This window comes from Canis aureus, chromosome X (genome assembly GCF_053574225.1).
Source record: "Canis aureus isolate CA01 chromosome X, VMU_Caureus_v.1.0, whole genome shotgun sequence".
NCBI classification, from domain to species: Eukaryota; Metazoa; Chordata; class Mammalia; order Carnivora; family Canidae; genus Canis; species Canis aureus.
The window spans coordinates 53628419-53649778 of NC_135649.1; the positions used below are offsets into that span (position 1 = coordinate 53628419).

At 33.9% G+C, this 21360-nt stretch overlaps 1 protein-coding gene and 1 pseudogene across 6 annotated transcripts in view; one reads left to right on the forward strand and one right to left on the reverse strand.

The window, feature by feature from the left end:
• DIAPH2 (diaphanous related formin 2) overlaps positions 1-21360 on the reverse strand; it is a 1055757-nt gene that overhangs the window by 529087 nt on the left and 505310 nt on the right. For all 6 annotated transcript variants that reach the window (XM_077888176.1, XM_077888175.1, XM_077888173.1 and 3 more), the window contains one exon: positions 1482-1583. In XM_077888176.1, coding sequence (XP_077744302.1) covers positions 1482-1583 — 102 coding nt within the window. The remainder of the gene's footprint in view (positions 1-1481; positions 1584-21360) is intronic.
• Positions 6061-21322, forward strand: LOC144308241 (5'-deoxynucleotidase HDDC2 pseudogene; annotated as a pseudogene).

The window sequence follows — 21360 nt, forward strand, 5'->3', positions numbered from 1 at the left end:
CTTGAAGGAATTGCTTGGCAAACTAATAGATCTTCCAAGATAAACTGCATTCAGAAAAAAAAAATGACTTCAGAGAAACTGTGTAGTGTACCTACTGTAGAACTCATAACCATCATGACACAGCTGAATTCTCAGAGAGTATATAGCTTTGCTTCAATTATAGTATGATTCAAGCAGCTTAGGTTTCAAATGTGGACTTTGGTCTAGAAAATTTTATTAAATACTGTACTAAAGCACTGGTATTTAATAAAGAATATCTAGCCAGTTTAACTGAATAATTGGCTTAATTCAAAAAAGACAAAAATATCTTCCTAAGATACCTTTGCATTAGCTTTCTCTCATCCTAAGTACACATTCCTGATTTTCTTTTCAAAGATTTGACAGAACATTTCCACATCACTATATGCAATGCCATATCTGAGAATTAATAAGCTCTGAATATGGGCAAGCAGTTATTGCACATGTTCAAAAGGAATGTTCTCTGTTCCATCTATCACATTTTGACGTTAAATAAGATTTTTAAATTGCAAAGTATCAAATCAGATAAATTTAAAATACATTACTTTTAAAAAGGTAATAAAATATTTGAATGAAACACAGTATTTGACTACTAGTTCCAATGTTAATTTTGAGTCTTAGTATTCGGGTATGAAATTGTTAGGGAGCCAGGGTAAAGTTGGCAGCCATATTACAGCTGCTTATCCATACAATGAACAAACCTGTATTGAATACCTAGGTTAAAAATAGCTTTTTCTCCAAGAAATTTAAATAAATCGCCATCTCCTCTTTTCCATTTTTTGCCCATTATTTCAATAGCAGGATTGGGGAATGCTTAAAACATATAACAATATCCTTTAATACGTAATTTATATCTAGTCATCTTTTGTACTCTTTAAAATGAGGAGGGGATGAGGAAACAACTCAATCCAGTAATGATTTAATCATACTAAAGCATGATATATATTTATGATATTTCCTTCCCAGCTGAAACAGTGTATTTAAAGGTTTCAGTTAATTAATGACATTCTATAAGAAATCTAAAAATTCTTGTGCTTTCTCTGACACAACTCATACAACAAAAATTTTTTAGAATATTGCTATTATCTAATTACTACTCTTTTATTTACCCTAAATTTGGAAGGCTGGGGGAAAATTCTAACATCAAGATCTAAATAAAAGAAGAAAATAGCCAATACACTAATATATACTACTTTTCATATATTAATTAATAGAATTAAATATTGGCACTAGTATGTTAGAGATCCCATGAGATATCTTGAGGTATTCTGTAGAATATAAATCTAAATTTCTTTATTTTTCAATAGCATGACAAATAATAAAGTTTTATTTTTCCTGACAGTCAACGTTATGTTTAATTACGCCATTGTACAGTTTGAAAAAATAAATCAACAGTTGAAATATTCTTTTTGACAATTGTTATATCACAGCCGAGTTTGTGGGCCTTTATGTAAGATACATACCACAACACCAAATTGTTCAGGTTCACATAGGTCATCATATTCATTCCTCAGCTGTGCTAATTCACTGAGTACTTTCTGCTCAGGAAGATATTTGACAAGGTTCTACAAAGAAATAGAAGTACAAAAATTTAATATTTTATTATTAGAACTATTAAGCATGCATTAACAACTCTAAAAAGTGAGTAACTAGGATAGTAAATTTCTGATTGCGATTCTATTATAATACCAGTGTATATTCCCCTTCTCTCCCAAATAAATAACCAAAAATGAATTACAACGTAATGTGAATAAATGTACAAATGTGTTTGGTTTCAATGCACTTTAGGACATAAATGATAAATAAAAAGATCACATGGAAATAAAAGACCTTTGAAAAGCAAGTTACTTTCTGGGCTTTAAACCTATACAGCAAAATTTTTACGTTTTATTTTTTACCAGTCAACTCATATGGAAGACAAAAATACTATGTAAAATTAAATCATATGTAATAATAATAAAAGTTAAATCTATTCTTCATAATTGGCAAAATTTGGAATAGTCTTTAATCTCACAAACCACACCAAGCCTATGAAAAAAAAATCCCGTTATTTATAATGCTGGTATTTAAATACACAATGTATTCCCACTTTAACGGAGAACCAAGTTAAAGTAATGAAGTCTGATACATGTTCAAATTTGATGGTGAAGAGAATCAAAATTGATTAATTCTTCTCAATATAGTTTATCTTAGACTATGAGACAGTTCTAATTATCATAACATTAGCATGCAACCAACATTTTGGGGACTTGTATGAGATTTCAAAAGACATATCAAAGGAAGAAAAGCAGGAAAAAAAGGTTTAAGAAAGTAGAGTTGACACAAAATGGCAGAAGGATACATTCCGAGGATTGGTCCCATCACCAAAGCAATCACTGAGCTAGAAAGTGTAATTTAAATAAACTATTTCAAAACATTGAAACCTGATTGGATACTTACAACAAGGGAAGTGTTTGTTGAAGGGAGACACTACTGCTCTCTGGTAAGAGAACAACATGCACAAAACAGATATCAAACACCATTCCTCAGCACCACTATGAAGATAGTGCCTGAGTACTTGAGGTGTTGGCTGATGTCAGGGTGGGCAGTGGGGATCCTGTTATCGAAAATTTAAGAACGTGCATTTTGGTTGGTTGAGCAGTTTCCTGAAGGGCCACTGCAGGTGCTTGCCTTGGTTTCAACCCTCTTGGGTTGCAGTAGCTTCTCCAGATGGAATCTATCAGAAGACTTAAATAGAAACACCTCCTCTGATCTTTAGAACTAGACATGTAAGTTAAACTTTGTCAGATCACTGGTTGACAGCGAGATAATGAAATCCAAAATCTAGTAACTGCACACAAGGAATAGACAGTTTGCATCAACTATTTGGAAATTACAAACAAACAGCCCTCAGCAAACAAAAATCAGCAGTCTGTGAGGAATTAGAAAAATCCAAATTCCAGAGTTATACTCAAATGACTAGTTCTAACAAAACAAAAAATTACTAGGCATGACCAAAAACAAGTACACAAACAAACAAACAAAAAAACAAAACCAAACCAGGAAGGCATCAGCTACACAGGAAAAAAAAAAAAAAGGAAATGACAGAAACTAACCATGAAGAAACTTAGATTTTGGAATTAATAGTCAAAACCACTAAATCGAATCTTAACTATGTTCAATGAGCTAAAGAAAACTATGACCAAATACATCCACTCTAAGCAGGACCTCAAAGAAGTCCACACTGAGACACATTAAATCAAACTGCCAAAAAGTGAGTGATTTTACAGCAAGAGGGAAGTGAATTGTCACATTTAAGGAATCCACAATAAGATCAATATCTGATTTCTCCAATGGAAGTAAAAAGGTAGTGTGATAACATATTTACAGCCCTGAGATATTACCAAAATAATAACAACAAGTATAATTTCTTGCTAGCAAACCTGTTCTGTAAGAAATACTAATGGACCTCCTACAGACAGAAATAAAAGGACACTAACGGTAACTCAAAAAAAATAAGAAATAATGAACAATTATAAAGGTAATTGCATAGGTAAATATAAAACCCAATGTTATTGTATTTTTGAGTTAAAAGACAATGAGTTTTTTTTTCTATGAGTTAAAAGACCAATGCATAACACCATAATTACAAATCAATGTTAATGATCATAACGTGTAATGATGTAATCTGTAACAAAAACAATAGAAAAGGGACAAATATGTATAGGAACAGATTATGTTATTAAAATTAAGTTTGCATTATAAAAAATGGGTTATAAGATTAAGATATTAAGTATAATCCCTAAAGAAACTAATAAGAAAATAAATAAAAATAACAGAAATAATGATAGGAATCAAAATAGTAGGCTACCAAAAAAACAACTAAATATAAAAATAGATAGTAATAGAGAAATTAAGGAACAAAAAACATGTAGGAGATACAGAAAACAGCTAACTGGCAGAACTAGGCACTTCTTTATGAATAATTACTTTATATGTAAATGAATTAAATTCTCCAATTAAAAGGGGGAGTTTGGAAGGCTGGACTTAAAAACAAACATATTTATCTACTAGAGACTCACCTTTAGATAGAAAGAGGTTGAAAGCAAAAGAATGGAAAAACATATTCCATGTAAAGAGTAACAAAACACATGCGCACACACAAAAACAAACTGTGGTTGCTATATTATTATTTGTCAAGATAAACTTGAAATAAAAAAAGTAATAAGAGAACCAGAAGGATATTCTAAACTGATAAAATTTTCAATGCATCAAGAAGATATAAGGAAATGCCCAACTAAAAACAGAGCTCAAAAATATATGAAATAAAAATTGAGAGAATTGAAGAGAGGAAAAGGCTGTTCTAAAACAATGGGTGGAAAGGCCCATGGATGGCTTAGTTTGAAGAGAATGGAGCTCTTGATCTTGGAGTAGTGAGTTCAAGTTCACATGGGGTGTAGAGATTACTCAAATAAATAAAAACTTTAATAAAATAAAATAATAGGTGCATTCTTTTTTTAGATTTTATTCATTTATCTGAGAGAGAGAGAGAAGCAAGGAAGAGCAGAGGGAGAGGGACAAGTAGATTCTGTGCTGAGTGTAGAGCATGACACGGGGTTCAATCCTACAACACAGATAGTTGGGATATTATTACTGATTTTACAGAGATTTATAAAGGATTATGAGGATACTATGAATAACTGTACACAAACGAATTGAATAACCTAGAAGAAATTGACAAATTCCTAGAAACATACAAACTACCAAAACTGAATCCAGGAAATAAAAAAAAAGAAAATCTGAGTAGACCTATAACAAGTAAGGAGATTGTGTACATAATCAAAAAACTCCCAACAAAGAAAAGCCCAGGACCTGATAGCTTCGCTGATGAATTCAAATATTTAAATAAGAATTAATACCAATCCTTTTCAAACTCTTCCAAAACATTAAGAGGAGGGAACACTTCCTTTTTTTAATAATTTTTTTAAAATTTTATTTATTTATTCATGAGAGACACATAGAGAGAGAGAGAAAAAGAATGAGAGAGAGAGGCAGAGGGAGAAGCAGGCTCCATGCAGAGAGCCCAATGTGGGACTCGATCCCGGGTCTCCAGGATCATGCCCTGGGCTGAAGGCGGCTCTAAAAAAAAACATATTAAACCTAAAAGGTGATTTTTAGAATTAAAAATATAGAATATACAGACTGAGTGACCATGAATATTGAATAACATATGACGTGTGTATGCCCAGGTCTAGCTATAATATATTCTTCCTAAATATAACACAAATACTGGGGTACCTGGGTGGGTCAGTGTTTGAGCATCTGGCTTTGGCTCAGGTTGTGATCCCAGAGTCCTGGAATTGAGTCCCACAGCAGGCTCTCCCTCGGGGAGCCTGCTTTTCCATCTGCCTATGTTTCTGCCTCTCTCTCTGTGTCTCTCATGAATAAATAAAATATTTTAAAAAACCAAATACTATCCATGTTTATATTTTTCTACATATTATATAATATTCATGTATTTTAAACTAACATATTTCAAATAAAATATAAAATATCTTTTCATTGTAAGTGGCCAAACTGATATCCTCAGATACATAATAGAATAGATTCATATTCGTTAAAGCAGGTAACAGGTATACAATATCCTGTTTATGCTACACTCTGCTTTCTTTAGATATCACCTTAAAATGTCCATGACAAACTGATACAAACAAATGCAAGGATGCAGTATTATTAAATATTATATGTAGATGTTTCCAAAGCTGAATAGTACTCCAACAGTCAATATAACTATCTAGGGAGTTTGAAGTGTGCTAACAGCTTACAAATTTTGAAATGAGAATATTGCAATGCACTTGATGTGGAATACCACCAAAAAACTATCTGGAAATTTCATTCAACTATACAAGGTGTACATTCATGGTATACCTAATTATTTCACTTCACAAAGTCAGTGATTCTCTTTCATGATTTTTATTGGGTCATATGAAATGATGCAATTCTATGTATACTGTGAAAATTAGCACACTAACAGAATATGCATATAGTTACACAAAGCATGCGATGTCAGAATGCTACCAGGCTTATGCAGATCCAAATGTAAAAACACCACTATCTAGGAAAACAATAAACACAGAAACATGAGGTTGCTTCTATTTCTGAGACCATAGTACCAGAAAGTCATTTCTTTTTTCTTTTAGATTTTTATTTATTTATTCATGAGAGACACACACAGAGAGAAAGGCAGAGACACAGGCAGAGGGAGAAGCAGGCTCCCTGCAGGGAGCCCAACATGGGATTCGATCCCAGATCTCCAGGATCACGCCCTGGGCTGAAGGTGGCACTAAACCGCTGAGCCACTTGGGCTGCCCCAGAAAATTATTTCAATTAGCTAAAGAGATTTATACATTATTGGCTATCTTTAAGTATTCACTTCCCTGTTTTCATGTAAGAACTGGTTATAAACACGTGCCTCCAAAACATGCATAAAAGTATACAGTTATTCTTTATAGAAACAAAGAGCCAGTATGAGACATTCATAATGCACTGGACATTTTAACATACCAGGTATCCAGGTCAAGCTGATAATATGATTTTTAACTAAGCAGAAAGAACACTTGGCATTTATCGAATGTAAAATAAACTGACCTGAACATGGGGGCAGATAAGCAGTATGTAATATGCTGGTCCCAACTTCCCAATAAAAGAGTTATTGAGATACTTTAGAAAATACTTCTATTTCTAGCTGACTGATTACCCTAGTCAATTGGGTAGTCAAATGGGGTATGGGCTGTCAATTTAGAGAACACATAAAACTCTTTTAAAATATCTTTTTTTTTTTTTAAATAAAGGACTAATCCAGAGATATAATCAAATACTGAAGATTAAGACTATCTTAGGAACATCTACCAATCTCTAGTGGTCCACAGTTTTCAGCTGCAATGTGTCTAGAAGATAAGATGGAGTGTACACAAGGCCTAGACCTTTTACAAGATATGAGGAAAAATTCAACTGTGTAAATATGAGACCCCAAGAGATAATATCCCTAGTGAAAGGCTTACCTTCAAGAAAAAACAAAGCTCACCCACAGAGGAAAACAGTATGAAATCTTGCCTGATTTTGCCTTGACTCTGGTATCTAGAGTATGGGGTTTCTCCCCTATAAATCTCTAACCACAAGACAGCTCCCATGCAGGTTTTTGATCAGAATATAAACTACCTAGTTTAAAAAAAAAAAAAAACAACAACAACAACAACACACACACACACACACACCTAAAAATCTATCCCAGAGAGAAATAAGAAATAGAGAGATAGAGATATAGAGATATAGAGATGAGGAGAGAGAGAGAGAGAGAATTTAAACTTAAAGTGATTAGTCTTTGGTAGTGGTCCTAGATGTCTGACAATAATTCATGCAAATTTCCAAGGAGGAAACTACCTTTAAACATCAGTTTCAAAGTATTCCCACAGATAAAAATTAGAAATCACTAGTTCACAATAAAAATAAAGATAACATAGGAAGCAGTGAAAAAACAATAGTAAAAATCAGTGAGAAAAACAATAGAATTAGACCTATAAAGACACAAGACATAATATTTGAAAAACAAAGATTTTCTAGAGAGATAAGAAATATAATAATTGATATTAGAAATTCATTGGAGGAAGTAAAACAGAAGATGAGGCAGAAATCATAAAAAAATTAGTAAAAATGGACAAAAAAGAACAAAAAAACATACCCAGTAAAGTATTTGACAAAAAGACAAACTATGAGATGTAAACACAAGAAAACATAGACAGAGTGAGAATGGTTAAAATATGTTTAATTAGAATTATAGAAGGCAACTATGGATAGAGAGCATAGAACAAATAATACTCTAAATAAAAATGGCTAATAATTATCCATCATTGATAAAATAACAATCATTATATTCAGGAAGCCCAATGAATCAAAATAAACTGAAGAATGGATGTTGTTCAATAATAATCAAAACCAGATATTGGTGAAATAATCTGTTTACACTGCTGAGAAAATAATTTACAAATTAGAATTATATATCCATTGCAAATATATTTTAAGATCAAGGATGAAATAAACACATTATCATACAAACTTTAGTGTTTACAATGACCAAAATTTCACTAGCAATACTTTAAAAAGATGTGTTTCAGTAAGAAGTAAAATGATCCTAGAAGCTGTCATATAATATAGAAGGGAAGTATAAACCTAAATTAAATATATGAGTAAATTTAAGCAAACATGCATGAAACAGTAAACATGTTGTCTAATTTAGATTAAAAAAAAACCAAAATATGGAAAAACAGATAAATTAGGAAGTGTTATAGAAAGTTTTTTCAGAGGGAACCCTGGGTGGCTCAGTGGTTTAGTGCCTGCCTTTGGCCCAGGATGTGTTCCTGGGGTCCCGGGATTGAGACCCACATCAGGCTCCCTGAATGGGGCCTGCTTCTCCCTCTGCCTGTGTCTCTGCCTCTCTCTCTCTCTCTCTGTGTCTTTCATGAATAAATAAATAAAATCTTAAAAAAAGTTTTTTTCAAAGTTGTTAAAAATGATTTAAATAAATAGACACACATGCCATGCTCAAGGATAGGAAGAATTAAATATATGAATCTTAATAGATACAAATTTGCCCATTTTATGCAAGTGTAATCAAATACTGTGAATGGATTTTTCCTCTAGTTTAAACTTGTCAAAATGATTATAAAATGTATGTGGCTGAAAGGAGAGAGAGAAATAGTCAAAACATCCCTGAAGAACAACAGGATGAATGTGGGTTGACTTTCTCTATCAAAGACACCTGCTGAGGGCAACTAGCCTAAATGCCAGCTTTTTGTTATGCTTTACCTTAAAATCCAAGCCCCTGAATGGTTACACAACTGCTTTTCTGTGACAAACTGGTACCAAACACAGTGCATTAAGACCTTACCCAGAGGATCAGAGCAGGTCTGCATCTAAAATTTGGAATTCTGAAACCAAGCCACCCACTGAAGATAAAAGTCAGGAACATTGCAGCACCAACAGCTGGGCTGACAGTATGAACACAGACAGGGTGGAGGCAGGGATCTGATAGAAACCCGGGATACAAGAGGATAGACTGCTTTTTGTGAGGGCTTTCTGAACAGCGGTGGGTGCAAACTCACTTTTCCAGAGAAGAGAATAGTCCAGCTCCATTGTTCACCCCTCCCATCAATATGGATGGAGTTCAGCAAGCAGTACAGTGCACACAATGGAGGCCTGAGCCACTTACATCAAGCCCTGCCCCCTATTACTCTTCAGGTGCCTTTTCTAATAGGGCAAGTGTAATTGAGAGCCAGAGAAGCAGGAGGCCCCTCCCCCAGAAAATGAACAGAAAATACTGCACACACCAGATCTATTGATCATAGAATGCTGAAAGCTTTAGTGGTAGTGGAAATACAATCAGGTGTAGGTGTTACTAACACATAAAAGACAAGACCTACACAAAATGCCAAGATTGAAGAATTTATCCAAAAAGAATGAACAATACCAGGTCACAGACATGGAGCGAAACAAAAGAGATATAAGTAATAAACTTGAACCAGAATCCAAAACAACAATCCTAAGTATACTAGCTAGGCTTGAGAAAGCATGGAAGAAAGCAGAGACCATTACTGCAGGGATAAAAGACCTAAACTCTAGTAAGGCCAAAATAAAAAATTCTATAAACAAGATGCAAAACCAACTATATGTGATGACCACAAATATGGAAGGAGAGGAATGAATTAGTGATATAGAAGATAAATTTATGGAAAATAATGAAAGTGAAATAGGAGGGAAAGAAAAATATTAGACCATGAATGTAAGGGAACTCCGTGATCAATAATGCATAATACTGTTCATATCATAGGAGTCCCAGAAGAAGAAGAAAAGCAAAAAGGGGCAGAAGGTTTATTTAAGCAAGTTATAGCTGATAATTTCACCAATCTGGGGAAAGAAGCAGACATCCAAATCCAGGAGGCACAGAGAACTCCCATCAAACTCTACAAAAGCTGACCAACATCAGTTTGCAGTTTGTAAAATTTGCAAATTACAGAGATAAGGAAAGAATCTTGAAAACAGCAAGTGTAAACAAAACCCTAACATACAATGGAAGACAAATCAGGTTAGCAGCAGATCACACTAAAGAAACCTGACAGGCCCAAAGAGAGTGGCATAGTATATTCAACATGATGAATGGTAAAATATGCAGCAAAGAATACATTATCGAGCAAGCTTGTCATTTAGAATACAAGGAGAGATAAAGAATATCCCAGACAAACAAAAATTAAAGGAGTTCATGACCAGTAAACAAGTCCTGCAAGAAATATTTAAGGGGACTACCTGAGTGGGGTAGAAAGACCAAAAGCAACAAAGACTGGAATGGATCAGAGAAAATCTCCAGAAACAGCAAATTAACAGGTAATAAAACAGCACTAAATTCATACCTTTCACTAATCATTCTGAATAATAATGGAGTAAATGCTCCAATCAAAATACATAGGGTACCAGAATTATTTTTAAAAAATTCACATACGTTTGCTTACAAGAGACCTAAAGACAACTGCATATTGAAAGTGAGGGGAAGAAGAACAATCTACCATATTAATGAATGTCAAAAGAAAGCCAGAGTAGCCAGACTCATATCAGACAAACTAGATCTTAAACTAAAGACAGGAATAAGAGAAGAATGGCACTATACCATAATAAATGGGACTATCCAACAGAAATATCTAACAATTATAAATATTTATACCCCCACTTGGAAGTAAGTACTCAAATACATGGGTTAATAAATAACAACAAAAAATGAAACTTACTGATACTTATATAAAAATAGTAGGGGACTTGAAAACCCCATTTATAGCAATGGATAATTCATCTAAGCAGAAATCAACAAGGAAAGAATGGCTTTGAATGACACACTGGACCAGATGGATGTCACAAATATATTGAGAACAATTCATCCTAAAGCAGCAGAATACACATTCTTTTGAAGTGCACCTGGAACATTCTGCAGAATAGATCACATTCTGGGTCATAAATGAGCCCTCAACAAATACAAGATGACTGAGATCATACTACACATATTTTCAGACCACAGCGTTGTAAAACTTGAATTTAACCACACACAAAACAAATTGGAAAAGACCACAAATACATGGAGGTTAAAGAACATCCTACTAAAGAATGAATTGGTTGACCAGGATTAAAGAAGAAAGTAAAAAATACATAGAAGCTAATAAAAATGAAAACATGACAGTCCAGAACACTGGGGATACAGCAAAGGTAGTCATAAGAAGGAATATTACAGCAATACAGGCTTACCTTAAATAAGAAAAATTTCAAATATACAATCATATTACGTGCAAAGGAGCTAAAAAGGGAACAGGAAATGAAGTTAAAGGCCAGAAGAAGAAAGAAAATAATAAAAATTAGAACATAGAAATGAATGATATAAAAACAAACAAAAAAGTAGATCAACAAAACTAGGAGCTGCTTCTTTGAAAGACTCAATAAAACCAATAAACCTCTACCCAAAATTATCAAAATATAAGAAAGACTCGAATAAATAAAATAATGAATGAGAAAGGATCACAACCAACACCACAGAAATAAAACAATTATTAGAGTATATTATGAAAAATTATATACTAAGAAATTGGGCAATCTGGAAGAAATGGCCAAATTTCTAGAAACATACAAACTGTCAAAACTGAAACAGGAAGATGTGAACAATTTGAATAGATCCATAAACATGAAAGAAATTGAATCAGTAATCAAAAATCATCCAACAAACAAAAGTCTGGGGCCAGATGGCTCCCTAAGGAAATTCTACCAAGACATTTAAAAAAGAGTCAATTAGATATTCTTTGTTTCCAAAGAATCCAAATTCTATGTATTTCCAAAAACATAGAAATGGAAGGAAAACTTCCAAATCCAAAGACCACAGCTAATTTCATCCTAAATGGTGAAAACTGGGGCAGCCCCGGTGGCTCAGTGGTTTAGCACTGCCTTTAGCCCAGAGTGTGATCCTGGAGACCCGGGATTGAGTCCCACGTCAGGCTCCCTGCATGAAGCCTGCTTCTCTCTCTGTCTCTCTCTCTCTGTCTCTCATGAATAAATAAATAAGATATTTTAAAAAATGGTGAAAACTGAGAGTTTTTTCTCTATGATCAGGAACAAGACAGGGATGTCCACTCTCATTACTGTTATTTAACATAGTACTAGAAGTCCTAGCCTCAGCAATCACAAAACAAAAAGAAGTAAAAGGCATTGAATCAGCAAGGAGGAAGTCAAACTTTCACTATTTGCAATTGATATGATACTCTATGTAGAAAACCCAAAAGACTCCACCAAAAAAAGTTGCTAGAACTGATACACAAATTCAATAATGTCTCAGGATACAAAATGAACCTATAGAAATCCATTGCATTTCTATAAATAATGAAGAAAAAAAAGAAATAAAGTAATTGATGCCCTTATAATTGTAAAAGCTATAAGATACCTAGGAATAACCCTAACTAAAGAGGTAAAAGATCCATACTTGAAAATCTATAGAACACTTATGAAAGCAACTGAAAATGTCACAAAGAAATGAAAAAAAGATCCCATGCTTATGGATTGGAAGAATAAACATTATTAAAATATCTATACTACAGAAAGCAATCTATATACTTATTGCAATCCCTATCAAAATACCATCTGCTTTTTTCACTTAGGTGAACAAACAATCCTGAAATTTGTATAGAATCACAGAAGCAATATTGAAAGCAATATTGAAAAAAGAAAAGCAAAGCTGGGAGAAAGCACCATTCCAGACATCAAGCTCTATTAAAAAACTGTAATGATCAAGACAGTATGGTACTAGCACAAAAACAGACCCATAGATCAATGGATCAGAATAGAAAACCCAGAAATTGACCCACAAGTATAGGTTCACTTCATTTTTGACAAAGAAGGAAAGAATATCCAATGGAGAAAAGAGTCTCTTCAACAAATGATGTTAGGAAAACTGGACAGCGATATGCCGAAGAATGAAACTGGACCACTTTCTTATACCATACACAAAAATAAACTCAAAATGGATGAGAAACCTAAATGTGAGATAGGAATCCATCAAAATCCTAGAGGAGGACACAGGCAGAAATCCCTCTGACCTTAGCCATAGCTACTTATCAGTAGACATGTCTCTACTAATAAGGGAAACAAAGACAAAATGAACTATTGGGAATTCATCAAGATAAAAAGCTTCTGCACAGTGAAGGAAACAATCCACAAAACTAAAACACAACATATAGAATGGGAGACGATATTGGTAAATGACATCTGATAAAGGGCTTTCACCCAAAATCTATAAAGAACTTATTAAATTCAACACCTAAAAAAATCCAATTAAGAAATGGGCAAAAGACATGAAAAGACATTTTCTCCAAAGAAAACATCCAAATGGTCAATAGACACATGAAAAGATGTTCAACATCCCTCATCATCAAGGAAATACCAATCAAAACCATGCTGAGATACTACCTTACATCTGTCAGAATGGATAAAATCAACAACACAGGAAACAACAGATGTTGGTGAGTATGTGAAGAAAGAAGAACCATTTACACTGTTGGTGGCAATACAAACTAGTGCAGCTATTCTGGAAAACAGTATTGAGATTACTCAAAAAATTAAGAAGAAAAAAAAAAAAGTTAAGAAGAGAACTACCCTACAACACAGTAATTGCACTACTAGGTATTTACCCAAAGACACAAAAATACTGATTTAAAGGGACACAAGCACCTTGATATGTACATTAACATTATCAACAATAGCCAAATTGTTGTCTCTTTATGGAAAGAGACCAAATGTCCATTGACTGATGAATGAATAAGGAAGATGTGATCTATATCACACACATACATACACAATGGAATATTAGAGTCATCAAAAAAAATGAAATCTTGCTATTTGCAAGGACATGGATAGAGCTAGAGTGTATTATGCTAAGCCAAGTCAGTCAGTCAGCAAGAGGAAAATACTAGATGATTTCACTTATATGAAATAAAAGTAATTTTGAAGATAGTGGTTCTCAACCAAAGACAATTTTGTCTCGTAGGGGACATTTTTCAATGTCTGAAGGCATTTTTGTTTTATATAACTAGTGGTGGGGGTGCTGCTACTCACACCTAGTGGATAGAGGCCAGGAATAGTGCTAAGAATCCTACAAAGTACAGGACAGCTCTCCACAAAAAAGTATTATTGGGCCAAAATATCAACAGTGCCAAAGTTAAGGAACTCTTCTTAAGCATGCGTTTTCAGCACTTGTCAAATACTTTCAAACATATTTATTGTATAATATTTAAGACATATAGAAATTTATCCATAAGACAATGAATCTATGTGCCTACCACTGAGTCTAATAAAAGGGTTCAATCCCTCCTTATCTATTCCTATCTCTCTAGCTTTTACAAATTAGATTAAAAATAAACTATTGTGTTATTGCTATAAATGTGTTAAAGTATGTCATAGCATGTTGACTATATCATATTATATAAAATTGTACTTTATATGACTAATATATTTGATGATAAGACATATTTATGCTTTACATAGGAGATCTAGAGTTATAATAGAACATTGAAAAAACCATATGGTAAGTAAATATTTATTCTTATATATAGATTATCCTAATTCCTGAATTTACAACTGAGAAGAGTTGTTTTTACAGATATATGACTAGCTGACAATCTTTGGATTCAAAACCAATTTATATAATACCAAAAAAAAAATAATGAGTAGGACACTGGTAAACAAAACGAAACAAAAAAACAGTGTGATTGTTTTCCATCTCTGTTAGATTCATTGAAGGCATTTGAACCTGGATTCTCTGCCTCCTTCTCTTGGGCTAAGAGATTTCTGCATTTTGTCTAGAGGTAAATTCACAAGTGCAAGTTAGTGTTAGGATATTGGTATAACCTTGCTCTTCATTTCTAGTTTAAGATTGTGGAAGTCTGTGTGAGGAAATATGACTCTTTCCAAATTCTACAACGGCAAGGGAATTCTTGGTCTACCACAAAACACCTCATTTCAACAGACCCAATGGATGTATAGGATGAAAGAACCAGGATTTTAATAAAGATCTATCATGGCTTAAAGTCTAGAAGGCAGCAGAAAATATGATCTTTGAGGCCACATCTTGCTTAACTATTAATTAGACTTCTGTTTTGTTCAAAATGTAAATAAACTAAAATATTTAGCATTTTTAAAATGCATTTTACAATCCAATTAGTATAGGAAAATTGTTTAAAGCTAATTTTTCTTTCTTTTTAAAACACTCTGGGGGCAGCCCGGGTGGCTTAGCGGTTTTGCACCGCCTTCGGCCTGGGGCCTGATCCTGGAGACCCGGGATTGAGTCCCTGTGTCGGGCTCCCTGCATGGAGCCTGCTTCTCCCTCTGCCTGTGTCTCTGCCTCTCTCTCCCTCTCTGTGTCTCTCATGAATAAAAAAAACAAAACAAAACAAAAAAACTCTGATATCACTTATGGACAACAATACAGTGATGGTGACAAATGAATACTGGTATTACTCAATAATAGACATAGAAGGGATGAAAATAAGCAGTCATTACATTTACTTGAAATAGATATAATTTTATCAACAAATTGAAAGTAGCAAACAAGGGTCTAAGATAAGCAGTGAAGAAAGGGAAGAGAAAAAATGACTCAAATAACTAGTTAGAAACAAAAGATGGAAAAGAACAGCAGCTTGTGGGTAAAGGTATTTTTAGATTGCATAGCATGCCATAAAGTAATTATTTATGCCAACTTAATGAGAAATGGGAAAGAAATACTTAACAAATGTTCCTGTTATTGCTAATGTCTCATTTTTCTCTAAAAAATTTGGAAATGAATGTGGCTAATATAAGTTGTTATTTAAGAGAAAAATGTTTTCAAATTCTACAATACTAATGCCATTATAGCTGTAATTGATATACTTAATAGTCATCAACCTTTGTAAAGTATATGAACACATGCAGACTCACAGGCAGCATAAAATACAGATGGTCGATAGGAACATAAATAGATCAATGATTACAAAGATGGATTGAGGAGACAAAAGTGAGCTGTACTATTACACATGCATGAACTTCCTGACTATAAGAATAATTATACGGTAGAACTGGTTAATTGAGGGAAGTTGAAGAGTCATTTCTCCCCTGCAGAATCAATAGATACCCATCTATCTTTGATGGCTTAGGAGTAGCATTGCCTGTAATCAGGGCAATGGATCAGATGACCAATACTTTATTCTAATTATCATGGCAGGACCCAATAAAAAGTTACATAATTCATATAATCTGTTTTGAGACATAAAGTAATAACTGGAAAAACATAATCATATGGCTACCTGTAGACTATATACATCTGATACAGTGATGGATATTTAATGCATTCCAGAAAAGTAACACAGCCAGCATGAGTGGAAATTATCTGAGGGGAAAAAGTAAGCTGGACTATTTCCATGCATGTATCACAGAGACATCTATGGAGGTGTTCCTATAATTTCTAGGTATATGAAGGAGATGCCCTAGAGCCATATTTCACCGAGCTGATATTATTAAGAAAGATCAGGGCCCTTTATTTAAAACAAAATTTATTTAAAATAAAATAAGGAAAGGAGGGAGGTTAGGGGGAGAGAGGGTAGGAAGAAAGGAGGAAAGGGAAGGAGCAAAGTTAAGAGATAATGAAGCGGGTGGAGAATGAACAAAAAATAGGATACTGGATAGTTGTATACCCAGAATAAATGTCTCCGTCCCTTAAAAATAAGGGAGACATAGCCAAAAGACAATAAACAGAACATCTACTTAAGGATGTGTGTATACATATCTGGTACAAAGTATAGATTATTTTAAGAAAAAACAACAAGAAAATAACTACAACTTTAAGTAAGTCACTGAAATTCAGGACATCAAAAGGGGCATTTTTACCCCGTCTCCTTCTCTTATTTATCATTCCTTAAAATTCTCTCCTGTGCTGGATATTGTGACACACCACAGACACGGTGGTGTGTCTCCCAGTCAAGGTGGCTCACTTTGTTCTGATATCTGTAACACCATCCATTCTCTCAACTGGTTGGTACACTCTACAGAAACATGGTCTTTAACCTTCCATTTGTCACTTTTCTTCCACTATCTCCTATCCACTATCATTGGTTCTCATACTCCAACAAACATTTCTTTGCAAATGATTCCAAAAATCCTATTTTCAGTCCTAATATCCATTCTGACTTCCAATTACATATTCTAATATAATATATTCGATAACATTTTCTTCTCTGCCCTGGAAGTATTTTCTCTGTGTGACATATTTCACTTAGTGTAATGTCCTCAAGGTCCACCAATGTTATGATAAATGAAAGGATGTCCTCCTGGGACACTTGGGTGGCTCAGCAGTGGAGTGTCTGCCTTTGGTCCAGGGCGTGATCCTGGGGTCCCAGAATCAAGTCCCACATCTGGATCCCTGCATGGAGCCTGCTTCTCTCTCTGCTTGTGTCTCTGCCATTCTTCTCTCTGTTTCTCTCATGAATAAATAAATAAAATATTTTTTTTTAAAAAAAAGAAAGGATGTCCTCCTTTTCTATGGTTGAGTGATATTCCTATGTGTGCATATAACTTCTTTAGTCATTCATCAATAGAAATGTATATTGTTTCCGTATCTTGGCTACTGTAAAAACAAAATACTGCAATAAAAATGGGTATACAGATACCTCTTCAATATAGTGATTTCATTTCCTTCACAGATAGACCCAGAAGTGTGGTTGCTCAATCATATAGTAGTTCTATTTTAATGTTTTCAGGAGTCACCACACTGTTTTCAAGAGTGGCTGCACCAATTTACATTCTCATCAACAGTGTACAAGGGTTCTCTTTTCTCTACATCCTCAACAGCACTTGTTATCTCTTGTATTTTTCATAATAGTGATTCCAATAGATATGAGGTGATATCTCATTATAGTTTTGATTTGCATATCCCTGGTAATTAGTAATATTGAGCATCTTTTCATAAACCTGTTGGCCACTGGAATATCTTCATTGGAAAAATGACTTTTCAAGTCCTTTGCTGATTTTTTAAATCAAATTATTTGGTTTTCTACTCTTAAGTTGCAGGAGTTCTTTATATATTTTGGATATTAACCCCTTATGAGATTTGTGGTTTGCACGTATTTTCTCCCATACAATAGGTTGCCTTTTCATTCTGCTATTTCCTATGCTGTGTAGAAAACTTAGTTTGATATAGTCTCACTTGTTTATTTTTGCTTTTGGTATCACATCAAAATAGTATTTCCAAGAACAATGTCAAGGAGGTTTTCCCCTATGTTTTCTTCTAGGAATTTTGTTTTCATGACTTACATTTAAGTCTCTAAAAATTCATTTCAAATTAATTTTTTTGTGAGTGATATTAGATAAGGTTCCAGTTTCATTCTTTTGCATGTGACTATCCAGTTTTCCCAGAACACTTTATAAAAAGGATTATCCTTTTCTCCATTCAGTATTCTTAGCTACCTTATCCAATATTTGACAGGATTATTTATGGGCTCTAACTTCTGTTCCATTGATCTATGCACAATATTGTTTTGATTACAATACTTTTGTAATATAGCTTGATATCAGGAATTGTGATGCCTCCATATTTGTTCTTTATTGGGATTTTTTTGGCTATTATGGTTTATATGAAATTTAGGAATATTTTTTCTATTTCTGTAAAAACTGCTATTGGAATCTTGATAGAGATTGTATTTGACGTATAGAATGGCTTTGGGTAGTATGAATGTTTTAACAAAATAATTATTATCATCCATGAACATGAAATATCTTTCCATTTATTTGTGTCTCCTTCAATTTCTGTCATAAGTGTCTTAGAGATTTCAGGGTACAGATCTTTCACTTCCTTAAATTATGCCTAAGTATCATAGGAAAGGGAAGGAGCAAAGTTAAGAGATATGAATAAATCATAATGAACATGAAACACAACTAATCTTTGTATATTAATTTTGTATCCTGCAACTTTATTGAATTTGCACATTAGCTCTAACAGGTTTTTTTTGGAGTCCTTATGATTTTCTATATTTTAGATCCTTATGATGGATGGAGTCCTTATGATTTTCTATATTTTAGATCATGTGATCTTCAGACAACATTACTACTCACTTTCCAATTTGGATGCCTTTTATTTTTTATTTTTATTTATTTATTTATTTTTTTTTTGGATGCCTTTTATTATTTTTTTTTCATGTTTCATCACTCTGGTTAGGACTACCTGTACTAGGTTGAATAGATATGGTAAGAATGGACACCCTTTCCTTATTCCTGATCTAGGAAGAAAAACTTTCCACCTTTCATTATTATGATATTAGCTATATGTTTATCATTTATGGCCTCTAACAAGCTAAAATGAGTTTCTTCTATACCCAAATTGCTGAGAGGTATTATCATGAATGGATGTTGAATTTTGTAAAATGTTTTTATATCTATTGAGATGATCATGTGGGTTTTATCTTTAATTCTATTAATGCAATGTATCCTATTTATTGATTTATGTATATTGAACTATGTTTGCATCCCAGTTATGAATCACACTGGATCATGGTGTATGATCCTTTTAATGTACTGTTGAATTCAATTTCCTAGCTGTTGTTGATAAACTTTGCATTCATATTCATCAGATATATTGGCCTGCACTTTTTTACAGTGTTCTTTATTTTTAAAAAGATTTTATTTATTTATTCATGAGAGACACAGAGAGAGAGAGGCAGAGACATTGGCGGAGGGAGAAGCAGGATCCATGCAGGTAACCCGATACAGGACTCGATCTGGCACTCCAGGATCAGCCCTGGGCCAAAGGCAGGCACTTAAAGGCTAAATCACCCAGGCATTCCTTTTATAATGTTCTTGTCTTATTTTGGTATCAGGGTAAGGCTGGTGTCATAAAATGAGCTTGGCAATGTTCCTTTCTCTTCAAATTTTTGGAAGCATTTCAGAAGGATTGGTGTTAATTCTTTTTTAAACATTTGGTAAAATTCATGAGTGAAATCATCTGAACTTAGACTTTTCTTTGTGGAGAGGTTTTTGATGACTGCCTCAATCTCCTTCATCATTATAGTCTGTTCATATATCCTATTTCTTCATGATTCAGTCTTGCTAGGTTGTATGTAACTCAGAATTTATCCTCTTCTAGGCTGTGCAGTTAGTTGGCATATAATTGTTCACAGTAGTCTCTTATAATCCTTTGTATTTCTTTGGCATCAGTTGTAATGTCTCCTATTTCATTTGTAATTTTATTTATGTGGATCTTATCTCTTGTTGGGTTAGTCTAACCAAAGGCTAATCAATTTTATCTTTTCAAAGAACTAACTCTTAGTTTTATTGATCTTTTCTATTTTCTATTTCTCGATTTCAGTTATTTCTGCTCTAGTCTTTATTATAATTTCCTTTTGTCTCCCAACTTTGGGCTTAATCATGTATCTTTTTCTCTAGTACCCTGCGATGTAAAATTTGGTTGAGATCCTTTTTTTTTTCTTGACATACATGTTTATCCCTAAATTCCCTGTTAGAAGTGTTTTATTTTCATCCCGTAAGTTTTATCTCAACAGATATTTGTATTTCATTCTTTAAAAAAGGAAAACATTCTGTGGGTCTATTAGTTGTTCAAGAGCATTCTGTTAGTTTCCATGTATTTGATTTTTAGTTCCATACCCCTGTGGTTAGAAAAGAGAGTCGGGGTGGCTTGTACCAACCGGCCAGATCAGTGTCCACATGGCATAGGCCTCTGCTGCCGCCCTGTTCAGGCTGCGGGGCCTCGAATCTGCTGTAGTGCCTGCGGCTAGTGGGGCAGCTCAGAGAATCCCATGGACTGTCTGGGTATACAGACATGTTTAGAGGTCAGAGAGTGTATCAGATCTCAAGTACAGAATGGCACTTATGGCTCTGGTTCCAAAAGATGAGCATCTTGAAAAATACCAGAAGCTATGAAGCAGCTAACCCAGCTCCTTCCAGAGGATCTCAGAAAGGAACTTTATGAAATTCGGGAAAAGTATTAGACCTAACCTAATGCAGAAGCCAAATTTGTGAAGCAGCTGGACCAATGTGAGATGATTCTTTAGGCATCTGAGTATGAGGACCTTCAGAACAAACCTGGGAAGCTGCAGGGCTTCTATAATTCCATAGCAGGAAAATTTAGTCACGCTGATTGGTCCAACTTGTTTCTTAACTTGAGGCAGAAAGAAACACTAACATAGCTGCCACCACCAGTGAGCCATGTTCTTGATACGTTCTCTGTATTGCTACACTCATGTGACAAACATT